General features: G+C 37.0%; 2 protein-coding genes across 2 annotated transcripts; one reads left to right on the top strand and one right to left on the bottom strand.

Moving 5' to 3' along the window:
- Positions 1-140: 140 nt before the first annotated feature.
- On the top strand, positions 141-18397 carry KPNA5 (karyopherin subunit alpha 5). The gene is made up of 13 exons (XM_039731558.1): positions 141-460; positions 2753-2854; positions 2937-3036; positions 3797-3891; positions 4689-4820; positions 5090-5178; positions 6345-6444; positions 8063-8226; positions 9270-9348; positions 10266-10391; positions 11231-11358; positions 12989-13167; positions 14727-18397. The coding sequence occupies exons 1-13, from the start codon at positions 332-334 to the stop codon at positions 14912-14914; spliced, it is 1611 nt and encodes a 536-aa protein (XP_039587492.1). The 5' UTR covers positions 141-331; the 3' UTR covers positions 14915-18397.
- On the bottom strand, positions 14909-22932 carry FAM162B (family with sequence similarity 162 member B). Its single transcript, XM_039731572.1, has 4 exons — positions 22872-22932; positions 22334-22445; positions 19171-19279; positions 14909-18963 (listed from the first exon to the last, which is right to left on the bottom strand). The coding sequence occupies exons 1-4, from the start codon at positions 22930-22932 to the stop codon at positions 18865-18867; spliced, it is 381 nt and encodes a 126-aa protein (XP_039587506.1). The 3' UTR covers positions 14909-18864.
- Positions 22933-24898: the final 1966 nt, after the last annotated feature.

The following is a 24898-nucleotide window of genomic DNA, read 5'->3' as shown; positions in this document are numbered from 1 at the left end:
TTGCTGATAGAATCAAAATTTAGCAGCATAATATCTTTTTAGTAGCTTTTTGTTTTTCAGTTTGCTTGTAAGATGCATAGTTTCTTTTTACAGTAGCTTATGCCCTTTAATACTGCATCTGATTTTTGAGATGAACTGTAGTTTAATCTGTAGTTTGGAAATGCCTATCTAGGCATAGGTTTTCTGTGATTTCTGCATTTAAGATTTTTGTTGATGAGCTCGATTTTGCAAACATGTAGGAATAGGTAGCGGCTGCTGTAGATATTTTCATCGTGCAAGAGACGGCAGGTGTGGCCTTTTGGAGTAATTCTGTATTTCTTCAATAGACAACATGGCAAGCCCAGCTAAAGATAACTTCAGAATGAAAAGCTACAAGAATAATGCACTTAATCCCCAAGAAATGCGCAGGAGAAGAGAGGAGGAAGGAATCCAGCTTCGGAAACAGAAAAGAGAAGAGCAGGTAAGCATCTTGGGGAGCTGTTCGCTGTTCAGTGCCTGTGGAGCTATATTCTGGGGCCTGAAAGGACTTGAGCAGACTCATCCTCTGGAGTGGAATCTAGGAATTCCAGGAATGCCAGGTTGAGTGTCTGTTTTCTTTGCATTTGTGGGAAGCACCAGGCACCTCTCAACAGGATCATAAAAAGGTGAACAGAAGCCCTTAGAAGTTACTAGGGCACACAGAGGAGAGAGCTGTGACTTTTAACATCAATCCATAGTCTAGGTTTGTACATGTGAGACTAGACCAAAAGAACACTCATATTTCCAGTAAGAATTTGAAACCTTGCATTCTCTGCTAGAGCTGGGGTCACATTTGGTGTGTGAAGGGAGAGGATTATTTTCATCTTTGATACCATGCTTCAAATTGCTGAAGAGCTCTTCTACACCAACTTAATAAAGTGGCTGTCAATTAGGGTCTCTGAACTGTTATACAAAGATTTGCAGTTGTTCTCATTGAATTTTTAATGATCGGAGTACGTGGAACATTGTATTATGTAGTAGTTTGTCATAGTTCCTCTTCACAGAATGTGTGGTAGTTTCTTGCCAGGAGGGTAAGGAAGGTAGTTTGTTTTTCTCTTTGGTTTAAAGTGGATGACTTTGTCTCCCACAACCTGGAGAGTGTCCCAGGCTCTGATCTACACTCTGCTATGAGGTGGAATGCTTACCCTTCTACTGGGAAAGTGGTGCATGGAAAAAGAATTTCAATTATTTGGGCCAGAGGGGTAAGAGTCAGAAGTGGTGAGCTACTGGAGCACTTATCTCTGAAAGGGTAATGCATTGCAGTTCCTGCTGAAAGTTTTGTTTACATATTTTGTAGTAAATGCTCCCTAGATAAATTATGAAAATAATGGGTGTTTCCTCTCCCATGCTGTTTTAACCATGAGACTACTGTTATGGTCTGCTTGATCTTAGTTTGTTGGACTGGTGTTTTTCAGCTCTTCCTGACCTGAGAATGAGTTTATGCAGGGAGATGAGACTGCTTGTGCTCCAGGACAAATTGTGACTGGTAGAAAGACCAAGCAAGTTTATACTTTTCAACCAAGAACTTCTGTGTCCTTGTTGAGCATTGAGAAAGAATGGCTGGTCCTCCAAAAGTGGAATATTGCTTCTTGTTCCTTTGTGGGTTTAAATGGAATTAAACCTCATTTGCATTCAGTATTCTGTAGTTGTTTTGTTTCCAGAATTACACCCAACCCATAAGTGCATCAAACAGGGGAGAGAATGCCTTGGTTTAGGTTCCTGTTGAAATAGAGCTGGATATAAACATGGAGTTGTTCTGCAGTTTTGGATGTGTAGAGCAGCAGAAACCTAGGTCTGTAGACACCTAGAGGGACAAAACTGTCAGGATTTATAGGTGGTTTCATTATTATGCTTAGAGGTGAAATCTTAGTCAATGGACTGAGAGCCTCTCATTTCCTTCTGAAGGTATGAATGTAAATATTCTTAGAATTGTTGGTTACACTAGTTGTAAGTGTAGTATTGGAATAAAGATAAAAATTTATGTTTGGTTTCTAGAAGAGAACAGGTCAATGTGAATGTTTTGCTTATATTCCAGAAAATGAAGAGTTTATTAAATACTTCTAATACTATTAAATATTAAATACTACAGTGCTGGTATGTATTCTGAGCATAGGCAGTGTGAAGTGTAAGGCAGTTTTTGGACATAGAGAATATTTAATGTTGCATGGTTTGGAAGTTCACCTTGAAGCTATACTATTTTTTTTCCCCTTCTATATGAAAACTGTGTTTCTAGTTTAATCTTTCCTCAGCTGGGTATAAAATACAGATGCTGCTTAGTAGTCTTGTATAGAAAGGAGGAATGCAGTGTGCTGAAACACAAACATTGCCTCTATGTTGGTGATTTTAGCCTATAAGCTAAGAAGGGGGAAAGTAGCTTGTAGAATACTATTTTTTGTTTAAAATGCACGCTAATTATAAGGGATAAAAGACTAAAAGCAAAAATATCTGTATCCTCTTTTTCTTGTGGAAGAAATTAAGGATCTTTATAACTAGTAAGAATCTAGTTCTGAATGTCTATCTGAAGTGTTGCTGTGCAGTTTCTCAAGATACAGATATGATAGTTTTTCTCCTTTATGTTACCTAAACTTTTGTATAGAATTCCCCTTGCATGGGTGGAGGTGAGTAGGTAAAATTCTTTGATTGGTATTGGTGAAAGCATTTCTTCAAGTGTATGTCATCAGTACCCACACTTTGGTTACTCCTAATGTCTCCCAAAAACTTCCCCTTTGTTCAGCTGTTTAAACGCCGAAACGTGTCTCTCCCGGGAAATGAAGAATCCATGGTAGAAAGCCCAATTCAGGATCCTGATGTCAGCTCAACTGTTCCTATTCCAGAGGTAAATACTTCAGAATGTGTTTAGAATGTTATCTATTAGTGTGCATAGTACTACACTATAAGAAATCTTCCTTGCATTTTAGGAAGAAGTTATTACTGTAGATATGGTACAGATGATTTTTTCAGATGATCCTGATCAGCAACTCACAGCAACTCAGAAATTCAGAAAATTGCTTTCTAAAGGTAGGTAAACATTACCTGGTTTTTTTTAGTTGCTTCCCTCTGTGTTATTGTGAATTATACTGAGAGTCAGTTAATATTTAGTTATGTTTTATTTTGAAATAGATCTTGCAGAAATTTGTAGTTCTGTTTATAAAGAAACTGTGCCAAATCTCTTTGACCTCATGGTTAAGTACAGAAATCTTCATTATTTAGATGTTAAGTCTTTCAAAGTAAAAAACAAGGATGTTTTTGATTGAGGTGTCCAGGGCAGTAACTAACTGCACACTAACAGAGTAATTGTTGCAGTGATTCAGCTTCTCATTCCTATTCTCTCCTCAAAGGAAAAAAAAAATTACATGTCTGTCAAAGAAGAGTTGTAACTTGTTTTTGTTGGGGCTGTAAAACATGCAATCTTAAGGTGGTGCTGGTATGTTTATAGCATGATAGGTAAGGGTATGCTTGGTCTTTTAAAATAGCATCCAGTAACCATAATTGCTCTTCCACCAGCTTGAGCTGTTGGTGGAAGGAAGAGTGTTCTGTGATGAATTACTAACATGCAAATAGATAATGGTATGTGTTACTGTTATTATATGTAACAGGGTGTTTACTACATTGTACCACTTCATAGAGAAGATCCTGTAAGTGAAAAGTTTGTAACTCCTTTTGAAAAGGATTGAATGAAATTATGATAGGATCTACAAGTCATATTCATGGTTTTGTCATACTGAAAAAGTAATTTATTTGGTTTTTTAACACAAATATGTTTGTTTTGATTCCCTAGAGCCTAATCCACCTATAGATGAAGTCATTCAAAAACCGGGAGTAGTACAGAGATTTGTGAAATTTCTAGAGAGGAGTGAAAATTACACTCTACAAGTGAGTTCAGCTTGTACTGATTTGGGGTTTTGAATGGGATTAGAAACCTTCCAAAAGAGCTTTGGAAGGCACATGTTGTTTTGTTTGGTGGGGGTTTTGAGTAACCAAATATAATTATTTTTCACCACTGAAGCCGTATGTTTTCATTATTGCTGCTAAAAGTGTGACTTGACTTTGTGAATTTCGTAGTAGTCTTTAGGGTCATGTATTCAGCTGCACAAAAGCTTGGGTGTTGAAAGCAAAAGGTGTTCAAGAGGATTTGCAGAGTGGTATATTAAGATCATCAGCAATGATGTGTGAGCAGGATCTGTCTTGTTAAGTGTTGAATATATTGTAGTACTTTTCAGCTAAAATCTTAGGAAAAAAATTCAGGAAACTGACAGACTTGTTTGAAATCCTTTGAGAAGATATCTAATTAATGGTCGGAGTAACTAGTTCTGTCTACTCCTCCATGGGAATAGCACTTAGGCCTTGTGGACATTTGTTCTAGAAGAATTAACTTAATATTGAGTAAACAAAAATTATCTGTATTAGTTAATACAGTGACTCAAAATCTTTCTTAGTTCTGCAAGCCAAAACCTAAAAATAATGTAGTTACTGAAAGTTCTTACTGAATAGAGATTTTGTCAAGACCAGGTTTTTTATTGTGTAGAGTACTCTAATAATAATTGCATGTCAGTGGAAAGGAAAAAAAGTTGGAAAATTAACCTCTGAAACTCTTATGTCAAACTTCATGTCATGATGTTAAGTTTCACTGCTGAGTGGTTTAACGTGGCTATGTTTGTGTTCCTCAACAGTTTGAAGCAGCTTGGGCTTTGACAAACATAGCGTCTGGAACTTTCTTACACACCAAAGTTGTAATTGAAACTGGAGCTGTTCCCATTTTTATTAAGTTGCTTAGCTCAGAACATGAAGATGTACAGGAGCAGGTAACTGTCTTCTTGAGGGGTTTTATAACTACTTAAAATTCAGTCATGAATGTCTCTTTTGTGGTGTGTTGGCTTACAGAGGCTTTGACCCCGTTTACCTACTAGCTACTTGATCTGCCTCCAGGAAGACAAAAATTTACTGCCACTATTTTTTCCCATCATGGATTTTTTTTTTCTATTCTGTAATATTTGCTGTAAAAAGTATAGAATATCTGTAAAAGTAGATTTGCAAGTACGTATAAATTCATTTGGATGCTTTGCTTTTTAAGGCAGTGTGGGCTCTTGGGAACATTGCTGGTGATAATGCAGAATGCAGAGACTTTGTTTTGAACTGTGGAATATTGCCACCTCTCTTAGAGTAAGTATTGTAAACTAACACTATAATATATTGTATGTGTATAGATAAATGAAAACTTCAGCTTAGAATTTACTTGAAAAGAGTATAAGTTTTTGTCTACATTGAGAATCATAACAATATGATAAGAAGCAATTTGATGTTTTGGATTACATGAGCTTCATGTATATTTTTAATTAGTTCATGACTGGAAGCTTTTCAGTGTTTGCAAAAGCAGAGAAGTGTAACATCACATGTATGAAATTTCTGTATTGTGCCAACTCTGTTGTCTAATTTCTGAATGTATGGGGTGCGAGACAATTTGATTCCCACTTGTATGATTCCATCTGCCTAGGCAATAGGCCATTTTCTCCACTTTCTTTCAGTAGCTCCAAGCTCTAGTCTTCCTATTTATCTATTTGCTTGCAGAGGTGAGCTGACAGAGTAGTTGTTACATGAGCTGTGTTCCATTAGAAGATTTCTCTTCACTAGGAATATCATTCCAGCATTTACTGTGTGCTTACCATACTATTTTCATCACAGGGAAAAATTTGCATGAGACAAATGTTACTCAGTTTATTACCACTTAAGGTAATAAAACAAAACATTTGTAAAATAGCTTAAAATAGCAGAGGATAATATGATTACCTTCAGCAAGGGCTTAAATAATTAACATTTTAGACATTTTGTTATGAATCTGAAAGTAAACCTGATTTTTCAGGTGTTGAATCTTTCATGTTCTATTTGGCAAAAGCAGAAGTAATGTGTTAATTTTTTTACAAGAACTTCCAGGTTTTAGCTTTTTATGGAAGTATTTTTATTATTATCAATTGCATTTTCTGAATGAAAACATCAAAGTTCATTCCATGCAGGATTGCGTCTCCTAGCCCCTTCTAAAGACCCTCAGAAAGGTTTAGTTGAATAATGTTTCACATAAGCAATTGTTTACTTTATATGCATGTACACGATTTGGGAACTAGAGATGCCAAAATTATGCAAAATAATCTCAGATTCAGTTGATTTTAAGAAAATAGTTGCAGCATATAAGATATGAAGAGGAATAAATTTAAACTAGTGATCAGTGATAGAATTTATCTTCCTTATGTGATGTTCTTTTGGTAACAATAGCCAGAAAATTACCTAAATTTTAATAAGAAATTACTTTTTCTTCTTACTGTTGTCTCTGACAGATTGTTAACTAATTCGAATCGTCTTACAACAACTAGAAATGCAGTCTGGGCACTCTCAAATCTTTGCAGAGGAAAGAACCCACCTCCAGACTTCAGTAAGGTATAATAAAGTAGTAATTTTGAGAAATCAGAAAGCTAAAGAATGTTTGTAATATTTTGTCATAAACAGAATCTTTGAATCTGAATATAGACATACTTTTTATGTTTCTAATGTCATCACACAGTCTTGCCCATCTGTTTTATCTCTGAAAAATCATCTATTTTGGCACCCATCAGCAATAAAATCATATCTCTTAAAAACTTGAGACTATAGTCTGGTGCAGAGTAATACACTGGTGTGAAGTGATGGACAAATTATACATTCAACACTAAACCATGTGGGACTGTATTTTCTCCAGAACTGTTGTAGAGAATGTGAGTTATAGTTGAAGCTCCCTCAGTTTTTTTGGGTTCTTTTTTGTTCTATGATTGTGAGTGCATGCTGCATGAATAAAACTTTGAGTTTCCTGCTCTGTCAGATGCAGTTAAACCAGACTATGATGACAGAGAGAGCCTCTATGCTTTCCCTTTTCTTCTCCCTAGTATGTGGCTGTAAAGACTACAGAGACTAGTAGGAGTTTTAGTTTATTTTCAGTATGAAATTAATTTCTGGTAAGGTTAATAACTTCAGAAAATATTAATACTGGATATTCTGGTAGAAGAGACTGAGTTTAAACGATCACTAAAGTTAATCTGGGGAGAGTTTTACCTCATAAGATAGTAATTACTAACTAATAGTTATTGCTACTTATTAATTCTTGAAGAAATATTAACAAAAAGGGGGGATTTCTGATGTCAGTTAATTGATCACCTCACAATGACTCTTGCCTAACCTATATCCTTTACTAGTGTTTTGTTCTGGTACTGATAAAACAAGATTTTTTGCTGCTTGAATACAAAACCTCACAGGAAAAGCATGCCCTATAGGCAGCTGCTAATAAGAATAAGTCCTCTGCTTTTTGCCCTTTGCAATAGCAGCATTTGGACACATAATAGAGACTGAATTTGCATAACCCATGTCAGGTAAAGAATTAAGTTCTACAGAGATTATGGAATTCCCAGGCTGTACAGCAGACACCTGTCAGGTTCCAAATGGGGCTAGGATGATCTAGTTCATTTGGCTCTGCACAGAAGTTACAGAGATTAAGGTACAGCAGTGATGAGAACTGAAATGAGACATTGCTTGTTTCACCAGTTCAGTGAATGCTGGGTGCTATGTGAGTTACTCTAGGTTGGTTATTACATGGAAGTACTCGTACTCCTACAAAGCCAGAAAGCCAGCAAAAAAAAAAACCAAAACAAAAAAAAAAAAAAAAAAAAAAACCAAAAAACCACAACCAAAAACCAACTTTTATGACTTAGTGATTCTGCTCCCTGAATGATTAAAAAAGCATCAGCAATTCCTGTAAAAGAAGATGGCTTTTTATTTAAGCTGAACAATTATGTACTTAATACAGTATCTCTCAATAAATAGGCTGTGAATCAGAATTTATCCAATTTGCTGGTTTAATTGGATATCTGGTTTAGTCAGACAGTGTTCTACCTGGGTCCTCATTCATTAATGACCTTGTGTACCTGAGCAGTAAATTGTTTTGCACATCTCTGACTTTGCAGAGTGTTCTCTGAAACTTGAAAAGTATGGAACACCTAATTTTATGCAATATTTTTCTTTAACCTAGGTTGCTCCTTGCTTAAATGTTTTATCAAGACTGTTGTTTAGCAGTGACCCGGATGTGTTAGCAGATGCTTGCTGGGCCCTCTCTTACCTTTCAGATGGTCCCAATGATAAAATTCAAGCTGTTATTGATTCTGGAGTGTGTCGAAGATTGGTAGAGCTGCTTATGTAAGTCTTCTTCTCACCAAATAAATGTCTTATAGTACTGTTAATGTTAAAATAGAGCTGTGTTTTCTCACCTGATGTCTTAATTTATTTTTGTGAAAAGTGATTAACATTAATTCAATCTGAAATCTTTGAAGCTGCTTGCTAGCTTGCTTGGCTCCTGCAATTATTCCTGACATTGATAGTGAAAAAAGTTTTCTCCAAAGTATTCCCTTATATTCCTTAAAATTTAATGTAGGAATTCATATACATGAAGGAATATAAAGGCAAAGCCTGAAGACCAGTGTTGAACTGTAAATTAGTTTATCTTTTTTTTAAATTTTAATTTCACTGTTGTACATTCCATTCTAGGATATATAATTGCTTTACAGACAGTTCTTGGACTCAATGAAGTCCAGAGGCTGGCTAGAGCAATTTTTAAACTGTTCCAATATATTTGGGTTATGGTTCATTATTTTCCTGGAAAAGGAGACTAAATCCCTGTGTTCACATGGGACTGCAGAGTAGGTCTGGGATAATAGTTCCCAGCACAGACAGCTCAGCACACTTCCCTGTGAAAAGCTTGTTTTAATAGCTGTCAGCAGAGGGAAGATTGCTTTCTCTTCCATAGAAGCTCTAGGACAACTGTAGTTTCCTTCCCTCACACATCAGGCAGCTGAATATGGAATTCATGTGCTAGCTTCTAGGATTATTGACTCACAAAAAGGGTGATTTTGCTTACAAAACATACTAAACTTTACTATACACCTCCCTCTGTTTCTGTGGCTATTGAATGACACGTGTTCCAGTACTGTATTTAATACTACTTGAGTTGGATGAAATGGATCTGCTGAGCAGATTGCCCTAAGTTGTGCTGTTTCATAGAGGTGCAGTTCAGTTGTGGGCTTGTAGTAAACAAATTTGACTAAACAGGGAAAGTGTAATAAGTAATACAGTGTTTTTGATAACTAAATACTTAGCACCTGAAGTAAACCCTTGTTTGCTGAAAATGCAAAATTATTCTTTTAACACTTAGTAATATCAAGCAATATAATGTTTGTCTCCAGGCATAATGATTACAAGGTGGTATCCCCTGCATTAAGAGCAGTTGGAAATATTGTTACTGGGGATGATATCCAAACACAGGTAAGACTAGTTGATTTAAAAAAAAATATTTGGCAAGACAGAATTTTGTGAAAACATTGACAAAATACATGTTCAGTTTATGTATCTGCATATGTCACTGAAAGAGGCTTTCTACAAATCTATGTTCTTGATTTGATGGTTTAGGCTCCTGTTTTCAGCATCAGATTAATGCAAGAATAAACATTTTTACAGCATTGTGTGTAGTGGATTACTTCATTTCTGTCTGATACTTTGACTGTTGCTTTTCTTGGTTTTTTTTATTATGGTTCCACTTTTTCAAGTCTTAAAGGCAGTCAAGGTTTTCAATTTTAAGCTATGCTTATTTGTCCATGAATTTTTATGTGATAGTCTTACTGATGTAATTTATTCTAAAGATCGACTTTATTAATTTTAGGCAATGGCATTGAATTTGAAGTAATGCAGGAAACAGGAAGACTGGTCCTACTTTAAAAATAATTCTCTCTAAAAGGCTGACAGTACTAGTATAAAAAGAGCATAAGGAAAAATGTTACTTGTATAATTTGTGAGCTCTAGAATAAAGGATTTTGCTAAGGAATTAAATGAAAAACCTTATCTCTTAAAAAATTAACAAATAACTATACAAATTAGATGTGCATTTGTCAATCATTTTGACTTACTCATATTTTAGCCTTAAGCAGTCTTACTTAATTTTGCTTTTGTCACTCTTTTGGGCTGAACTTATTTGAAGGCAGATTCTTTCAAATTGCTGGATTGTCTGATCACACACTACAGCATTGAACACTTAAATTTTGCAGGATATGACACTTTGTATAATAGAAATGTGTTGGAAGATCTTTTGAAGTCCTCTGTAAAATGCTTTTATATTTATATATATGTGTATATTGTGCAAGGCTATATATAGTACAACCCAGTTTTCAATTTTTAAATTATTTTAGGTGATTCTAAACTGCTCTGCATTACCATGTCTCTTGCACTTGCTTAGTAGTCCCAAGGAATCTATCAGAAAAGAAGCATGCTGGACTGTTTCTAATATAACTGCAGGAAACAGAGCTCAGATTCAGGTAAAGCCTGGGAATTTGTTATTTGGTTGGTTTTATTTTCATTTTACTACTTTACTTGATTTTCCTTGACAAGATGTAAGTGGATTACACTGACTCTGTATTATTTGTTTTAGTCCTCTCTGTAATTTTACCTAACCTAAATGGTTTCTTCTAAACTTTGAGATATTATTTTAAATAGAAATAGCTCTCACAATTTGTATTACAAATTTGTCCAGTGAAAGGTGAATTAGTTTGTAAATGGTGAATATTTTGCTTGGATAAAAGCCCGACATGATGTCATCAACACTGAGTTGTATTCTTGTGGAAACTATTGCATCCTGTGTTTTTTCAGGTGACTGGAGCTATCTGGAAGAATGTTCTGATCAGTAAAAATGAGAATTCTGAATCAGAACATGTATTCCAAAATTATTTTTCCCCTTCTGCTTCAGAGAAGAAAATGTTACTTCCTGATGTAACTTAAAACATGTAATGAAGTCTCCAATTACATGCAAAGTCTCTCAATGGAGACCACAGGACCTCAATAAAATGGAAAATTTTGTTCTGAGGCTTGATCTTCAGTTCAAAAACTCAGGATGTGTAGTATGATTTTTAAATGGGCCAATCCAGTAAGCTGGGCTCTGCCCACCAGAAACAGAGAAATAAAAACCCCAAGGTTTTCTGATGGCCACTGCAGTGCAATATTGGAATAGTTCTGAATTTCACTTCAGCATTTATAGTTTGTATGACATCACCTAAACAAAATATTATTTGCTTTAATATCAGCAGGATCACTAATTCAAGGTATAAGTGTTCTGAAATCTTTATTAATGGTTGTCAAATGTTACTATTTCATCTCTTAGGCTGTCATAGATGCAAATATTTTTCCAATATTGATTGAAATTCTCCAAAAAGCTGAATTTCGCACCAGAAAAGAGGCAGCATGGGCCATAACTAATGCAACGTCAGGAGGAACCCCTGAACAGATCAGGTAAGTTTGTGTGTGTTACTATTTTTTCTGCTTAAGGATCTTCTGTAGGGCACATGAATTTCTACATTTGAATCTTGACAGTCAGAGCAACAAAATCCTAAACATAGCCTCATTTCCTTGAATCTCCAACTTGAAAATGTACAAATTCAGAAAAATCAAAGTACATGCAACAAACATAATAAATAATTAGTACTTTTTTCAGGGGTGTTGCACCAGGCTTATCTTCTACAGCTGATACTGCATTGTCAAATAGAATTGGAACAACTGATGAACAGTTTCAGTGTTTGAAAATGGAAAACTGGGGGGGTTCTTTAGAAAACTTGTGCAGTGGGATTGTATATTTGGGGATAGACTGCAGGGATTCTAGTAGTTTCTTCATGTATTTTAACTTTGCTATCAGTATTATTTTAAAGCAGATACCTAAACTTGCTCAGAACTGAGTTTGATTAAATTGTTACTATCAGTAGCTATTTGTATGCTGCAAAGATAGAATTGCTAGAATAAAATACTCTCTGGTTTCTCTGAATACTGTAGAATAATGAACACTTTGAATCAGTAGCTGATAATTTGATTTAAAAGTTACTGTATTATTTGAAAGCCAGAACTGAAAGTGGTGTGATAGCTTTTCCAGCATATTTGGGAGATCTGTTGCAAAAAGTATGTTCTTAGTTATTTATAATGTAACTAATCCTTATTTTCTTATAACCACTAAGTGTTGTCAGGGGGATAACTGGGATAACAAAGGAAAGTGTCTTGTTTTTTTTTAATTTTTAAAATTGCTTGTATACCGTAATATTTCAAAATCTAGCATTCTGAAAATAAATTTTAATTCAGGATCTTCAAATAGTAGATTTGCATATAATACCATAACAATGGCTCCTCATAAAAAAATGCATTTATATTATTGGTGTTGTGAAGTTTTAGTCCTCCTAATATCCTCAGGGTACTACTGCCTGTTTAAAACTATACTGCAGTTGCAGGATAGTTTTAAACCACTGACTTAAACTGTATTTAGGCAAACATTGCTGTTGTTATTTTACTCACATGCTAGAAGCAAGGACACAGGTTATGACTTGTGAAAGTTCATACACAATTTTTTTCAAAATTGTGAAAAGGAGTGGGATACTCAGAATCCCAGTATTTTGTCTTTGTATTTAGAGTTACATCCTTCTCTTTATAGTAGGTGATGCTAAAATCTTGACGGACTGCTAGTATGGACTGTGTTAGCACAGAACAGTGCTCAGTGTTCTTACATGTATCTAATGTGTTTGCTTGATATTTTTACCACTAGAAAATTTCAACTGCCTGAGAAAAGAACTTCCTGATAGAATTTTTTCTTTTATATTCAATTAAACCCACCTGAAGATTATAGGTAAAAAGAAGTTAAAAAGACTACAGATTTCACACTCCAGTTAGGAATACACACATTCATTTTGTTTTATTAGGATAAGTTGTAATATTTATTTCATTTTAGCCTAAGTTTCTGTTTGTATTGTTGCATGTTTTAGAAATTCTGTTGTTTCAGCCACTTTTTTAGCAAAGTATTAATAGCAGTGGACTGGTATGTCAGAATAAATGTGCTGGGTTATCAGTTCTTTTCCCCTTCTTCTATTTTGTTTCTGTTATAAAGGTATTTGGTAGCACTAGGTTGTACCAAGCCTCTTTGTGACCTCCTGACTGTGATGGATTCAAAAATAGTACAGGTGGCTTTAAATGGACTTGAAAATATTCTGCGTCTTGGAGAACAAGAGTCAAAGCAAAATGGAATTGGCATTAATCCTTATTGTGCCCTCATAGAGGAAGCCTATGGTAAGAACACACTTCTTGTGAAACCACATACCTGAACTTCCTTATTCTAGGCTGTAAAAACAAAAGCACTGAGTCATTTTGAAATTTGCAGTAAGTTTTAATACAAGTATTACTCCAAGCAGAAGTAGTCACAAAGTATCATAAAGTAAGTTATATAACATTTAGGGGAAAGTGTTAAATGCAGAAAACTCTGGGTGTTTGTCTGTGGTCAGTTTAAATGTCCCTCTAGAGAAGCATTCTCAAAAGGGTTTAAAACAGATGTCCCAGTGTACTGGAACTATGCTTTGCATAAATTTATCAGCCATTCCTAAATACAGTTTTTAATACTGTAATACATAGTCCTGTCTGCTACAGTTTCATTACCAACAGACATGTAATATCAGGGGTTTTTTGATTGATCCTAAAGTTGGATCACTTTTTAATATAGTAAATATCAGTAACAGCAAAATCAATTTCAGGTCATAAAACCAAATGTTTTTTTCTTTTGCAAGTATTTTGTTTAGTCTCTTATAAAAGTTCTTGAATTAAACCTCTATATAAAAGCATTCTAATTTGTGGAATTTCATTACTGGATTCTTTTACAATTGGGTTACAATGAAACTGGCATTCTTTTTGGAGAATTGCCTTTTTTGTAGCTCTGACAAAACAAAATTGTCAGACATTTGTATTTCAGAAACTGCAAGTAACTAATAGAACTGTAGTTCTAATTGACCACATTGTATCTGATTAGATGGTACTAACTTTACTGTAAAGCAGTCTTTACATCTGAATTGCCTGTTACAGAGTTTACTTTTTAAAATCAAGTGCATGCTTGAAGAACTTAGCAATTAAATGCATAAGAGGAGTAAGTACTGAAGGCTTTAATGGAATTTATTGTATTACAGATTTTTTGTCCATTCATAATTTTAAGTATTGACTCTCTAGGTTCTCTTCTTTGCTTTAGCACTTAAGCATAGGCTGCTGAAGCTGTAGAGTATAAGGAAGGAAAGCAGCTCATTATATCACTATCACTGCTTTGGCCTCTACAGTCACTAGAAGTATTCATTTGAGCTCTTTCTAATCCAACCTAAGTGGAAACTACATTACCTTAAAAAGCTAAGCAGGAATTTTATATTAACCTGACTGCCTAGCACTTAACCTCTGCTTCTTTGACTGAATTACATCCTCTACTTGCAAAATGATAAGCTTTCTAAAAGTTACTATCTTTAAATCTTACAATTAAATTCAAAAAAGATACCAGACTGTGCCCACTGATGGCTCCATGAGTGAGACAGAATTTAGAGTTGGGGAAGACTGAAGAGTAGAAGAACAGAAATTGGGATATTAGTTTAATTGAAATGATTCTAGCTTAGTATTAAAATAAGTTTGGAGACCAGAAAATGAAGACTAGAAATACATGGGTTAAGAAATTAAGAAACAGTGATATCAAATTAATTGAGGTGACTTGGAATTGCATCTTTTTGCCTTAAGAAGTACTGTTGTACTAAAACCTGTTTCCATTTGAATTCATCATTCATTTAAGCAACTATATTTTTGAAAATTTTCTGTTTTGAATTTAGGACTGGATAAAATTGAATTTCTTCAGAGGCATGAAAACCAAGAGATCTACCAAAAGGCTTTTGAACTCATAGAACATTATTTTGGTGTTGAAGAAGAGGACTCTAGTATTGCACCTCAGGTGGATGAAAGTCAGCAGCAGTTTGTGTTTCAACAGCAGGAGGCTCCAATGGAGGGGTTTCAGCTCTAAACTACTGAAGTGAATATAAGCATAAAATTTAAACACTTGTATGGTTTGGGTTTGTTTTTTTTCTCTGAGGTCTTTTCTTTACGGCCAAAGTTAGAGGAAAAGCTGAATATGTTTTACAGAAATAGATGAAGAAACAGCTCATGCACTTTTATATATTGTGTTAGAGACAACTGTTCTCTGTTTTGTATTTGTGTTCTTCATTATCTCTTATGTACAGAAAAAAACTGTGAGTAAACATGTCTAAAAGCATTAAATGTGATTTAACAAGAACTGTTTAGCTAAGACTTGGTAGGATTTTAGGTAGTAGTTCTGAATTTTCATGTAGTCTCAAACTTCATATCAGCAATACAGTTACTGACAGTTGAATTTTTGGCAGTAGGCTTGACTTGCCCAGTTTCTATCAAATCTACCTCTTGTATTGAAGCAGAAACATTGCTTCAGAACTAAGGCATGAAATAAAGATGAGCTTGTAAGAAGCTGAATTGGAATGTGAAAAATATTTATTTAAATTGTGAAACTTTTATGCATTACTTACTTTACAACACACTGTTGGAATTTATTTATAAAATGTATTTAAAGACATAATAGATATACATATATAATGCTAATTACCTAATATAATATTGAATATATGAAAAAGTTCTTTCTGAATTATGTGGGAAGAGGACTATTTCAGAGGTTTTCAAATTGGAATCAGCAGAGACCTTGCTGATCATTAGATGTTGTCTCTGTAATGAAAGCTGCTAAATGGCATTACAAGTCAGCCACAACTGCAGTACTTTGCTGTGGAAGCAGCCACTGCAGTTACCACAAGAAAGCTGCAGTTACCACAAGAAAGCTGCAGTTAGGACTGACAGAAGGGTGATGTGCACCAGTCACCAAGCTAATGTTTTACAGCTGTCTTCTGTCAAGATGTGGTAACACCACTTTAGTTTGAGAAACATTGCAATGTTTGCCTTTTAGTACAATAGCTTCTTAAAAGTTTAGACAGTAGGTGTTGTTTTTTGACCAAGTGTGCTACTGCCACTTGAATTGTTCCTTAGGTTAATGAATTTGGTTTGCTTTTGGTAAGACAATAGAAATACTGCAATGAAAAATGAATAGTGAATCACACCAGTTGAAGGAAAAGTTTGTTGTACTGTAAATAGCATTAAGTATGTGGAAACCAAAACTAACTAGAAGTTACTGTCATCTAAATATTTGGGCTCTACAAGATACAGTGTTTGCTGTTAAACACTAAAAGATACAGAATTCTATTATTTACGTTGACAGTTTTGAGTACAGAAAAATGTATGCTCTGCTTTGACTTGCATATAGGTAGTGTTTCTGGTGTATTAATAGTATATCTCATTTGGAGAAATTAATACTTTGGGTTAACTCTGAAGTATTGCTATTTTTATTACCTGTAATTAATGCATTAACATCAAATTCCTGGGATAAGTGAAATCTGTGACATATGAGAGCATTTCATGCTTCATAAAAGGCTGCAATTCAAACTCCAAATGACTTACCCATGGCACTGTGCTTGTCACTAAAGAATATTTTAATGCACTGAAAAATACAGGTTAAAAGTGGTATCATTGACAGTACCATTTTATATTTAGAATTTTTTTTACATGCAAGTTAAGATTCTAAGATGTTTCACTTTGATGTTACAGCAATATATTCTATATTGTAATTGAATGTGGGACTTGAAGTGGATTTTCTAAAATTAATGGTCAGTTTTGACTAAGATATAATTGGGACGGGAAGCAACCTCCCTTTGAAGTCTTTTTAGTGGAAGATAGAAGTGTAAGAAGTGTATATAGGAGTGCTGTTACTTTATGAACTCTGAATAATGAGATATTTTAGCAAATGACACTTTAAACCTAGATTTGTACAGCATACAACAGTTTTGAATAGTGTGATAATATTGAGTACAGCTGCCAAATTTTCATATAATGTTAGGTGATTGTACTTATGCCCTTTTTACTCTCATAGTTTTAGGTTTTCATACACCAACCCTCTTCTTTCCCATGATCTGCCCACTCCCCATCTATCAAAGAACAGGGTAACAATCATGGAAATCTACCAAGGTTACTAGCAAATGCTGAATTTCAGTGTTCTAGTGTAAGAAAATTATTCAGGTAACAGGGTATTCCTTTGTTTCTAACAACCTTGTTTTGATAACAACCAGCTGTGCCTGCTTTTTATTTGGAGAACCCTGTAAAACTACATTTATAAGCCTCTCTTACTTAAACCAAATCTGAACTATGAAAATCTTAATTGAAAGACTTGAAAATTAAGAAAAGAGGGGAGATTTAAAGTATTATATTTGTTTTGAAGAATGTCTTCAGTTGTGTGGATATATTATTATATCTTGTGGACGGTTAGTGACTGCACTTTACACATTTAGGCAAACTGTATTTCATGCCTCTGATAAATTTAAATGGAACAATTTGAAAGGGAACTAAAATCGATGGACTTAGGATGATGAAAATCTTTATTTAAACTCAACATTTGGTTTACCCTGATATTGTTAAAAAATAATAATGAAATTTGTTTAAAGGATGGTCTCTTCTATTTTATCACTGGGCTTATATCATGCTTTGTTAGAAGCACATAAATGAACAAAATAAAGCCAGAGATTATGACTTAAAGTCAGCTCTGGTACTTGTTTGCAGGTAGGGGCATGATTATGATACCTAAACAGATGAAACTAGTATGGAGAGAGAAACAAACTGTGATATGAAAATCTCTTGAAGTTTGGCATTTTATATGCAATCTGAAGTGCCCCATCGGTTACAAAGTCTGTTTAAAAATACGCGTGTTTGGGTTTAATTAAAAGGGTACCATTTGTTCTGCTTAAATGTGAATACTAACTAGCTAATCTATGCAACTATGCAGAGCAGAAATTTTTTTTATTAGTTCCCTACTCTTGTTACACTGAATCATATCTAATTTTTTCATCATTGCACTTTTGTCTGAGGATTGGTTCGTACAGCTTTTTAATTTTTTAGTGTTTGCTTTACATGCTGTTCCTAGCAGCAATCAGAAAATAGTAATAATGTTGGCACAGAAATGTTTGCTGTAGAACAAGTTTGCAACTGGAAACTATTTATTGTTGGGCCTGTCTTTAAAAAATAGTAAAGATGCACTATTGTCTTTTCTCCATGGTTAATTCTCAGTAGGCTTAAATTTGTTAAATTGTACAGCTGAGGATTTTTGTAATAGGTCTGCAGATTGATACATGGACTTAAACTGTGACCTCAAGATTTCACTGAAATCTAGAATGAGAAATTCTAGTTACTTATGGCACAATGTCTTACATATATAATGCGGGAAAACTAAATTACCTATATGAACTTCAGATAGTAATAGTGCATCTTTAAATCCAGGCCAAAGGCCCATTACTGTAACAGAACACATATAAGTAGTATGCAATATTATGGAATGTTAAATCTCAAAATACCATACAGAAACCAATAAAACCTATTTTACAGATGTTTACTGTATTTATTTAGTGATTTAATAAGTGTTTCTTCTTAAAGCTAAAAAATGCAAATACCATTCTGAATACAGCATTGATGCCAGTGAGTTCCAAGTGGCAATTTGTGCACTGAAAAACTATGCACTGCCACCAGACAGAAAATTTCTTGGGTGTAAATATTTTGTGGTTATCTAATCAAAGGTACCTGACATGCTTAGGAAACTACCTCATCCCCTTTAAAACTAATTACTGCTTTTAATCATATGCAAAACATTCAAAATAGTTTCAATTATATGGAACAAGTATCCTGAATATCTTCCTAATGAAAGAGCCATTGCCTTTTCTTTTTGTGATGCTGTAGCTGCCCTTGCTGGCTCTAGGGTGTGCATCTACAGTTGTCCATTTAGGGGTGACACTCACTACTTGCTCTCAGCAGCAGTTAATTTTGCTCTTCCGAGGACACTGAGCATTGCAGATGGAATTACTTGGTCTTCGCCTCCGCAGCCAGCGCAGCCTCCTCCCGCCACTTGGCCTTCTTTGCCAAGTTCAGGCTCGTTAAGGACTCATGACGTGCAGCAGCCTGAGGAAGTAGCAACGTAGGAATAAGGATGCACTTAGGGAAATCTACCCAGCCTCGGGAATGGGCAACAGCCACTCAGGGTGGTGGGGGTGACAGAGACTAGATTAGCTAAAGCTTGGGCAGCTCTGAGCTGTGCTCGTGGTTTAGATTTGTGTGCTTTTCACAGAATTCCATTATTGTAAAGTGTGCTACACGGTCATACCTCACCTTCTTAGCTGAAGCAATCACTGCAAAACAGGCAATAATTGAGAGCCCAATCATGATGTAACAGGCTTTCACTCGAGCTTTGTTTCTTGCCTTGTCTATCATCTCTGGCCTGCAATTAAAGTAGTTGAATTGAGTCATTAAAAAAGGCAAAGTATCTTTTCAAAGCATTGCAGACATAACATCACAATTTAAAAATAAATACAGAATTAGCTTCTGAAACAAGCATCGTCAGCTTGCTGTGGTTAATTATGTATCAGCCATTTTCTGATCCTAATTCATTTCCCATGGCAAAGCAACATTTAGTGGATTTAGACTGTTTTGGGGTTTTTTAACCTGAGAAAAAATTGCTCAGGCAATAATTGTTTGCATTTCAATGCTTGGGGTAAATACACCAGAAATCATACCTTGAACTCTAAACATAGTGAAAATTGAGTGGGGTTATCTGTATAAAACAGATGGAGATTATATGTGGTGTTGGATGGAGTAAAAGCAAGTTCCCTTTATTCAAAGTTAACTTTAAAAATCAATTACTGCTGTATCTAACCTGTTCAGATGGTGTTCTGTAAGCTAAGAACTTTACATCCTTGGATTGTTAATTAAAGCAGAGTTTGTTCTACTATGAGTTAAAGGTTTTAGTTCTTTATTAAAGCAGCAGCCTGACAGAAAGTGGGCAGCTGATGTCAGCCACCTCACTATTTCAGGAACACGCACCTAAACAAGAACAATCTACAGGATTGTTTCTGCTGGTCATCAAAGGCAAAAATAGTGGAAAACTGCTGTCCTCTATTTGGCAGTAGCCAGTGCAAAGGAGACATTTTACAGGCCAGAAATTTGCTTTGGTACAGCTCCCATTTCCACCCTCCTCTCTTCTGAGCCAGCAGCATGGCCCTGGGAACCAGCAGTAGAGGAAATCATGAAAATTGTCCCAAAATGTTCAGCTAAGTTTTTCCAAGTCAAACATTATACTTGGGAGTACAGTTTTTAAGATATTCATAATAATACTGGCTGTGTACCGTTTTCCTTTCATAATTCATCATGGGAATGTTTTATATATTTACTTATATGGATATATAGATAGATTTGTAAGATATAAATAAATGTTTTATACATATGTATAAACCCACAACTATATGTGTAAAAAGAATACTTGCATAAAGAATTGGTTCTATGTTCTAAGTTAACATGGTGTAATGCTCTCTTTCCTTCAAAAAATCTTTAGATTTACTTTAAAGTAACACAATGGGATGGGGCAGAGCTGGGGATTTGACAGTGCCCATGAAAGCCTGCACCAAGGCTGAGGGCTGCAGTGCTTCTCTAAGGTTTGGTGTGGTGGAAGAGGACAGGTCCCGTGAGTGGCAGTGCTGTACCAGCCCTTCCTTGCCAGCGCACACAGGAGGAGCACGTTGGGCACATTCTGTTTCTTGCAGGTGACTAACAATGCCTGCAGTTCTAAGGAACTGCTTCTGGTTTGTACAATGATAAAAATCATCTTCAAAACAAACTGCACATCAGACTGGCACGTAGGATCGTTAATCCAGTAATCCATTTGTGGCAACAAAAGCAAAACCGTAAATGTTATTAGTCTGATGTATTAGCCTAATTATATTTCACAGTGCACTAATTGAAACTCCTCTGAGGCAGATTTTCACTTTCTCCCTGCTCTCTACATCTGCTTTAAGGAAAACAGACCTTACAATGTTCTTCACTAATTGCATATTAGGTCTTTGCTATTCAGTCTTTAATCAAGACTCCAGGCAAGCCTCTGCTGAAGTGAGTGACAGCTGGGGCTTTAAAAAAAAGCCCAAAGAAACCACAACAATCTTGAATAAACCCTACAGATTTGTTTCATAGTACAAACAAACTTCAGCTGTTAGGTTGTGTTCACAGGTAGCAACACTTTGCAATTCTTCTTTTGACAAGAGTTAAAACAGTGGCACAGTTCAGGCTCAATGTCTAAAAATCAACTACTTCTAGTATATTACTATTTATAGTATAGTATAGTATAGTATAGTATAGTATAGTATAGTATAGTATAGTATAGTATAGTATAGTATAGTATAGTATAGTATAGTATGGTCCTACAGTTCTAAAAATACTTTTCTTACCCAGAAAGCACAGTGGTGACACTCTCCTGCCAAGCCAGAAAGGAGTGATTTTTGTGCATGTGTCTGTATGACTGGCAAATGCCATATCTTTATAAACATCTCCTGACAACTTGAAATAGCATTTACAGCTCCTGAGACATGTCTGAACCTTCCTCTAGAGGAAGATGGTGAAACTAACAGCACAAGATAGGCTAAACTGTCCAGAAAGCCACTGTCCAGCTCAGCAAACTCCAGTGAAACCGTCAGGAACCAGCAAGAATAGGCAGAGGATGTACCTGTTGCTTTACACAGCTCTGCACACTGTTTATTCTCAATGTATCACCCCAGGCAGGGACATACTTTGATGATAAAAAGTAGCATCCTGGAGAGATGTCTAACACTCTATCTAGCATCCTAAGAAAAGGGAGCCTTAAACATTAGAGGGGTTTCAGGTGTTTAGTGCCTGACGCCCTTAGGGGTTGCTAACTTTCAGCAAGTCAGAGAACTGTAGAGTCTATGGGGTTTGCGAGGGAAGAGACCTTCAAAGATCATCTAGTCCAGTGGGTCAGCAAGAATAGGAGACTAAGGCTATATCAATTGCTCAATTTTCCTTGATGAGGGCTTCTTCTTCTCTCATTACCTCCTTCCCTATTTTTCCTCAAATTCTATAATAAAAAATAATTTATTGTATGTACTCATTCAGTGACAGCTCCCTTAGAACAGTTTATGCGAGCTATAAACAAAAAATATTGTTTACCAATAACATCCTTCTCTGACTGCACGTTAGGACTAAGCAAAACAAAAAAGCTAGTACATAAATGTAACCAAGGCTGTCTACTCAGATGCATCTGTTCTTAATCCCGGGCTCTAGGGACTCCAGCAAGGAACATTTTCTCATCTTAACCTCTAACCAGGACAGGAAATTCTCTTGCCCTCTAAATTTGTTTCCAAGTCTCAGTGTTGTAAAACCGATCGTTTTAAGCTCTGTGGAAAAGCTTTAAATTTTCCACAGAATCAGGATCGCACCACTGCTTTCCCTTCAGTTCCATGTTACCCTTGGACAAGGCCAGTGCACTTACGGGATCCTCAGAGGAATCTCTTCTTCTGTCTTGAAACGTCCAGTCCAGAGGAGGATTCTTTTGTCAAACTTCGAAGGTTTGTAACTTGCAGCCACCCTGTGAGCCTGCTCAGCTTAAAGAGTGAGAAAAAAAAACCAAACCAAACACTTTGTAAACCGAGCACTAAGAGAGAATTATGACTGATAGCAAGGTGTAGAAGGGGGAAACCCTATCCATTTTGGTTGTTGGAAGAGCAATTTAGGGATTAGATTTCCAGGTTTTGGCTACACAGAATCACCTCCGCGCCGTCTCTGGAATATCCCCGCACGCAGCGAGTGTTTCTGCGGGTCTGATTCGACCTCCCCGCCGCCCGCGGCTGTGGTACCCAGGCGAGCAGGAGAACGCTCGGGACCACCCGAGCTGCGATGCCACCGCGGCCGCCCCACCGGGCAGCCCGGTGCCCCTCCAATCCGTCCCGGTCCCGACCCTCCCGGCCGGCATCTCCCCGTCAGCCCCGGGACGCCTCCGCTTCCCCGCGGCGCGGCGGGCAGCCCCTTACCGCGGGCGGTGCCCGGGCTCCGGGCGGCATCCCCGGCGGCCGCGGCTCCCCGATGCAGCATGGCCAGGACGGCGAGGAGCGGCGGGACCCTCTGCCTCGGCCGGACTCTGTGCTTCGGCCGGTCCCTGTGCCTCGGCCGGACCCTCTGTCGCAGCGGGAGGGACCCCGGCGCGCCCCGCCCCGCCCCACCCCGCGAACCCTTCCAGCCGCGCCCGGAGGAGAGGCGGGACCATCGCCGACACCCAGCGGGATCGGTTCTCCCCAAAAGGCACGCTGTTCACCTACCGCACTCAGGGATCGCAACTCGAGTGAAGAAAGGTTGCTGATCGAGACAAAACTCAGCTAAGGAAACAGCTCAGCTACATGTTAGGAGGCGCACCTGCTGGAGCCAGTCCTGAGGAGGGCCACGAAAACAACCAGAGACCAGGAGCACCTCTCCCGTGAAGACGGGCTGGGAGAGCTTCAGCCTGAAGAAGAGAAGGTTCCAGGGAGACCTTAAAGCACCTTCCGGTGCCTAAAGGGGACCCACAAGAAAGATGGAGAAGGGTTTTTTACAAGGGCATGTAGAGATTCCTATATTCCCATTACAAGGAGTAATGGCTTGAAACTGAATCAGGATGGATTTAGATTAGGAAGAATTCTTTCCTGTGAGTTGGTGAGACACTGGCACAGGTTGCTCAGAGAAGCTGTGGTTGCCCCATCCCTGGAGGGTTGGGTGGGGCTTTGAGCAACCTGGTCTCGTGGAAGGTGTTTCTGCCCATGGCGACTAGATGATCTTTAAGGTCCCTTCCAACCCAAACCATTTTATGATTCTATGTAGAGTATAACTTCTGTGACACACGAACCTGCCCACATCTGTGTTTCTGTCACTTTGCTACTTTTAGAATGCTCAAATATACTGATTGTCATCATAGGCTTTTCCATCTACTTCAGCTGAAAAAAAAAAAAGGTTTTTTTTGTTGTTTTTCTTTTCACATCCTGGACAGAACTTAATTGAAAAACCAAATTTAAAAAAAAAAAAAAAAAGAACAAAAACAAAACAAAACAACAACAACAAAAAAATCCCCAAAATCAAACAAAGAAACAAACTGTGAAAAAAACCATTCAGAGAAACCAGCACAGAATAGAAATTTACTAAGTAACAGCCTGTGTCAGTGTGATATTCATGACAGTTTAAGACTGTCTCAACAGAGCTGTGTCTGAGGCACCAAGCAGTGGAAGATTTTACATGCATCAGCCAAAGCCAGAATGGCTGCAGATGAACAGAGGAAGTCCCACTCCCCAGGGACAGATCACTCTCTGGCAACAGCTTAAGTCCTGTGCTCAGTGTGACAGCACAGAAGGGGGGTTTTGAACTATTTGTAGCCAAAACCTCCAGCTATTTTTTCTTCAGGAGCAGAGCATATAACAAAAAGGAGGAGATGCACCTCTTTACATGCACACACACTCCTTGAGCAGCTGTGCCCTCTTGCAGAACACTGTCAAGGAGATGAAGACACATCAACAGAAACGACCTAGAGGATGACACTTTACCTTTGCTCAAAGAGAGTGGCACAGTGTCAAGCAGTGCTCCTTGTCCCTGAAGACAGAGCTGGGAAGAGTCAGCACATCTGGGCTGGGCTCAGTGTCATTTATTATGAAAAGACCCCAGACACAGCTATCAGTTGCCCCTCCTGATGGTCACCCACACATTTAGAGTCACTGTAGTTCCAATGGCCATCAGCACAGCTGCTGGGAGCAAGCCTGGAGCTCACGTACTTTCCAGCACTAGCCAAAGAACTGCCCTAAAGATTGTGGGCAGCTGAAAGGCATCTACACAGGCAGAGCTACTGAAATCTTGAGGGAATTATGCTCTGGACAAAAGGATGTCAAACAATTCATGGTGGCCTTCATGGTCTTCATTCTCCCTGAAGATACTCTGTATGATAGTGGCTTCAGAATGCAGCATTTAGCATTATTAACAATAGGTGACATAAGCCCTAGAAAGGTTAAATAATGTTTACATCCAGAGCAGCCTCCTGCTGACC

The sequence above is a fragment of the Passer montanus genome, unplaced genomic scaffold (assembly GCF_014805655.1).
Source record: "Passer montanus isolate IOZ18808 unplaced genomic scaffold, ASM1480565v1 scaffold79, whole genome shotgun sequence".
NCBI lineage: Eukaryota > Metazoa > Chordata > Aves > Passeriformes > Passeridae > Passer > Passer montanus.
Note: the sequence above shows the minus strand (reverse complement) of the source record. Positions and strands in the feature narration are given on the sequence as shown.

Excerpts from the sequence above, each read along its gene's own strand:
- FAM162B (XM_039731572.1), bottom strand. The coding sequence starts at position 22,932 with ATGCTGCATCGGGGAGCCGCGGCCGCCGGGGATGCCGCCCGGAGCCCG. Across the intron at positions 19,280-22,333 it reads GAGATTCCTCTGAGGATCCC|GCCAGAGATGATAGACAAGG; the intron begins GTAAGTGCACTG and ends CTTTAATTGCAG. Across the intron at positions 18,964-19,170 it reads TGATTGCTTCAGCTAAGAAG|GCTGCTGCACGTCATGAGTC; the intron begins GTGAGGTATGAC and ends CTACTTCCTCAG.
- KPNA5 (XM_039731558.1), top strand. The coding sequence starts at position 332 with ATGGCAAGCCCAGCTAAAGATAACTTCAGAATGAAAAGCTACAAGAAT. Across the intron at positions 5,179-6,344 it reads ATATTGCCACCTCTCTTAGA|ATTGTTAACTAATTCGAATC; the intron begins GTAAGTATTGTA and ends TGTCTCTGACAG. Across the intron at positions 8,227-9,269 it reads AGATTGGTAGAGCTGCTTAT|GCATAATGATTACAAGGTGG; the intron begins GTAAGTCTTCTT and ends GTTTGTCTCCAG.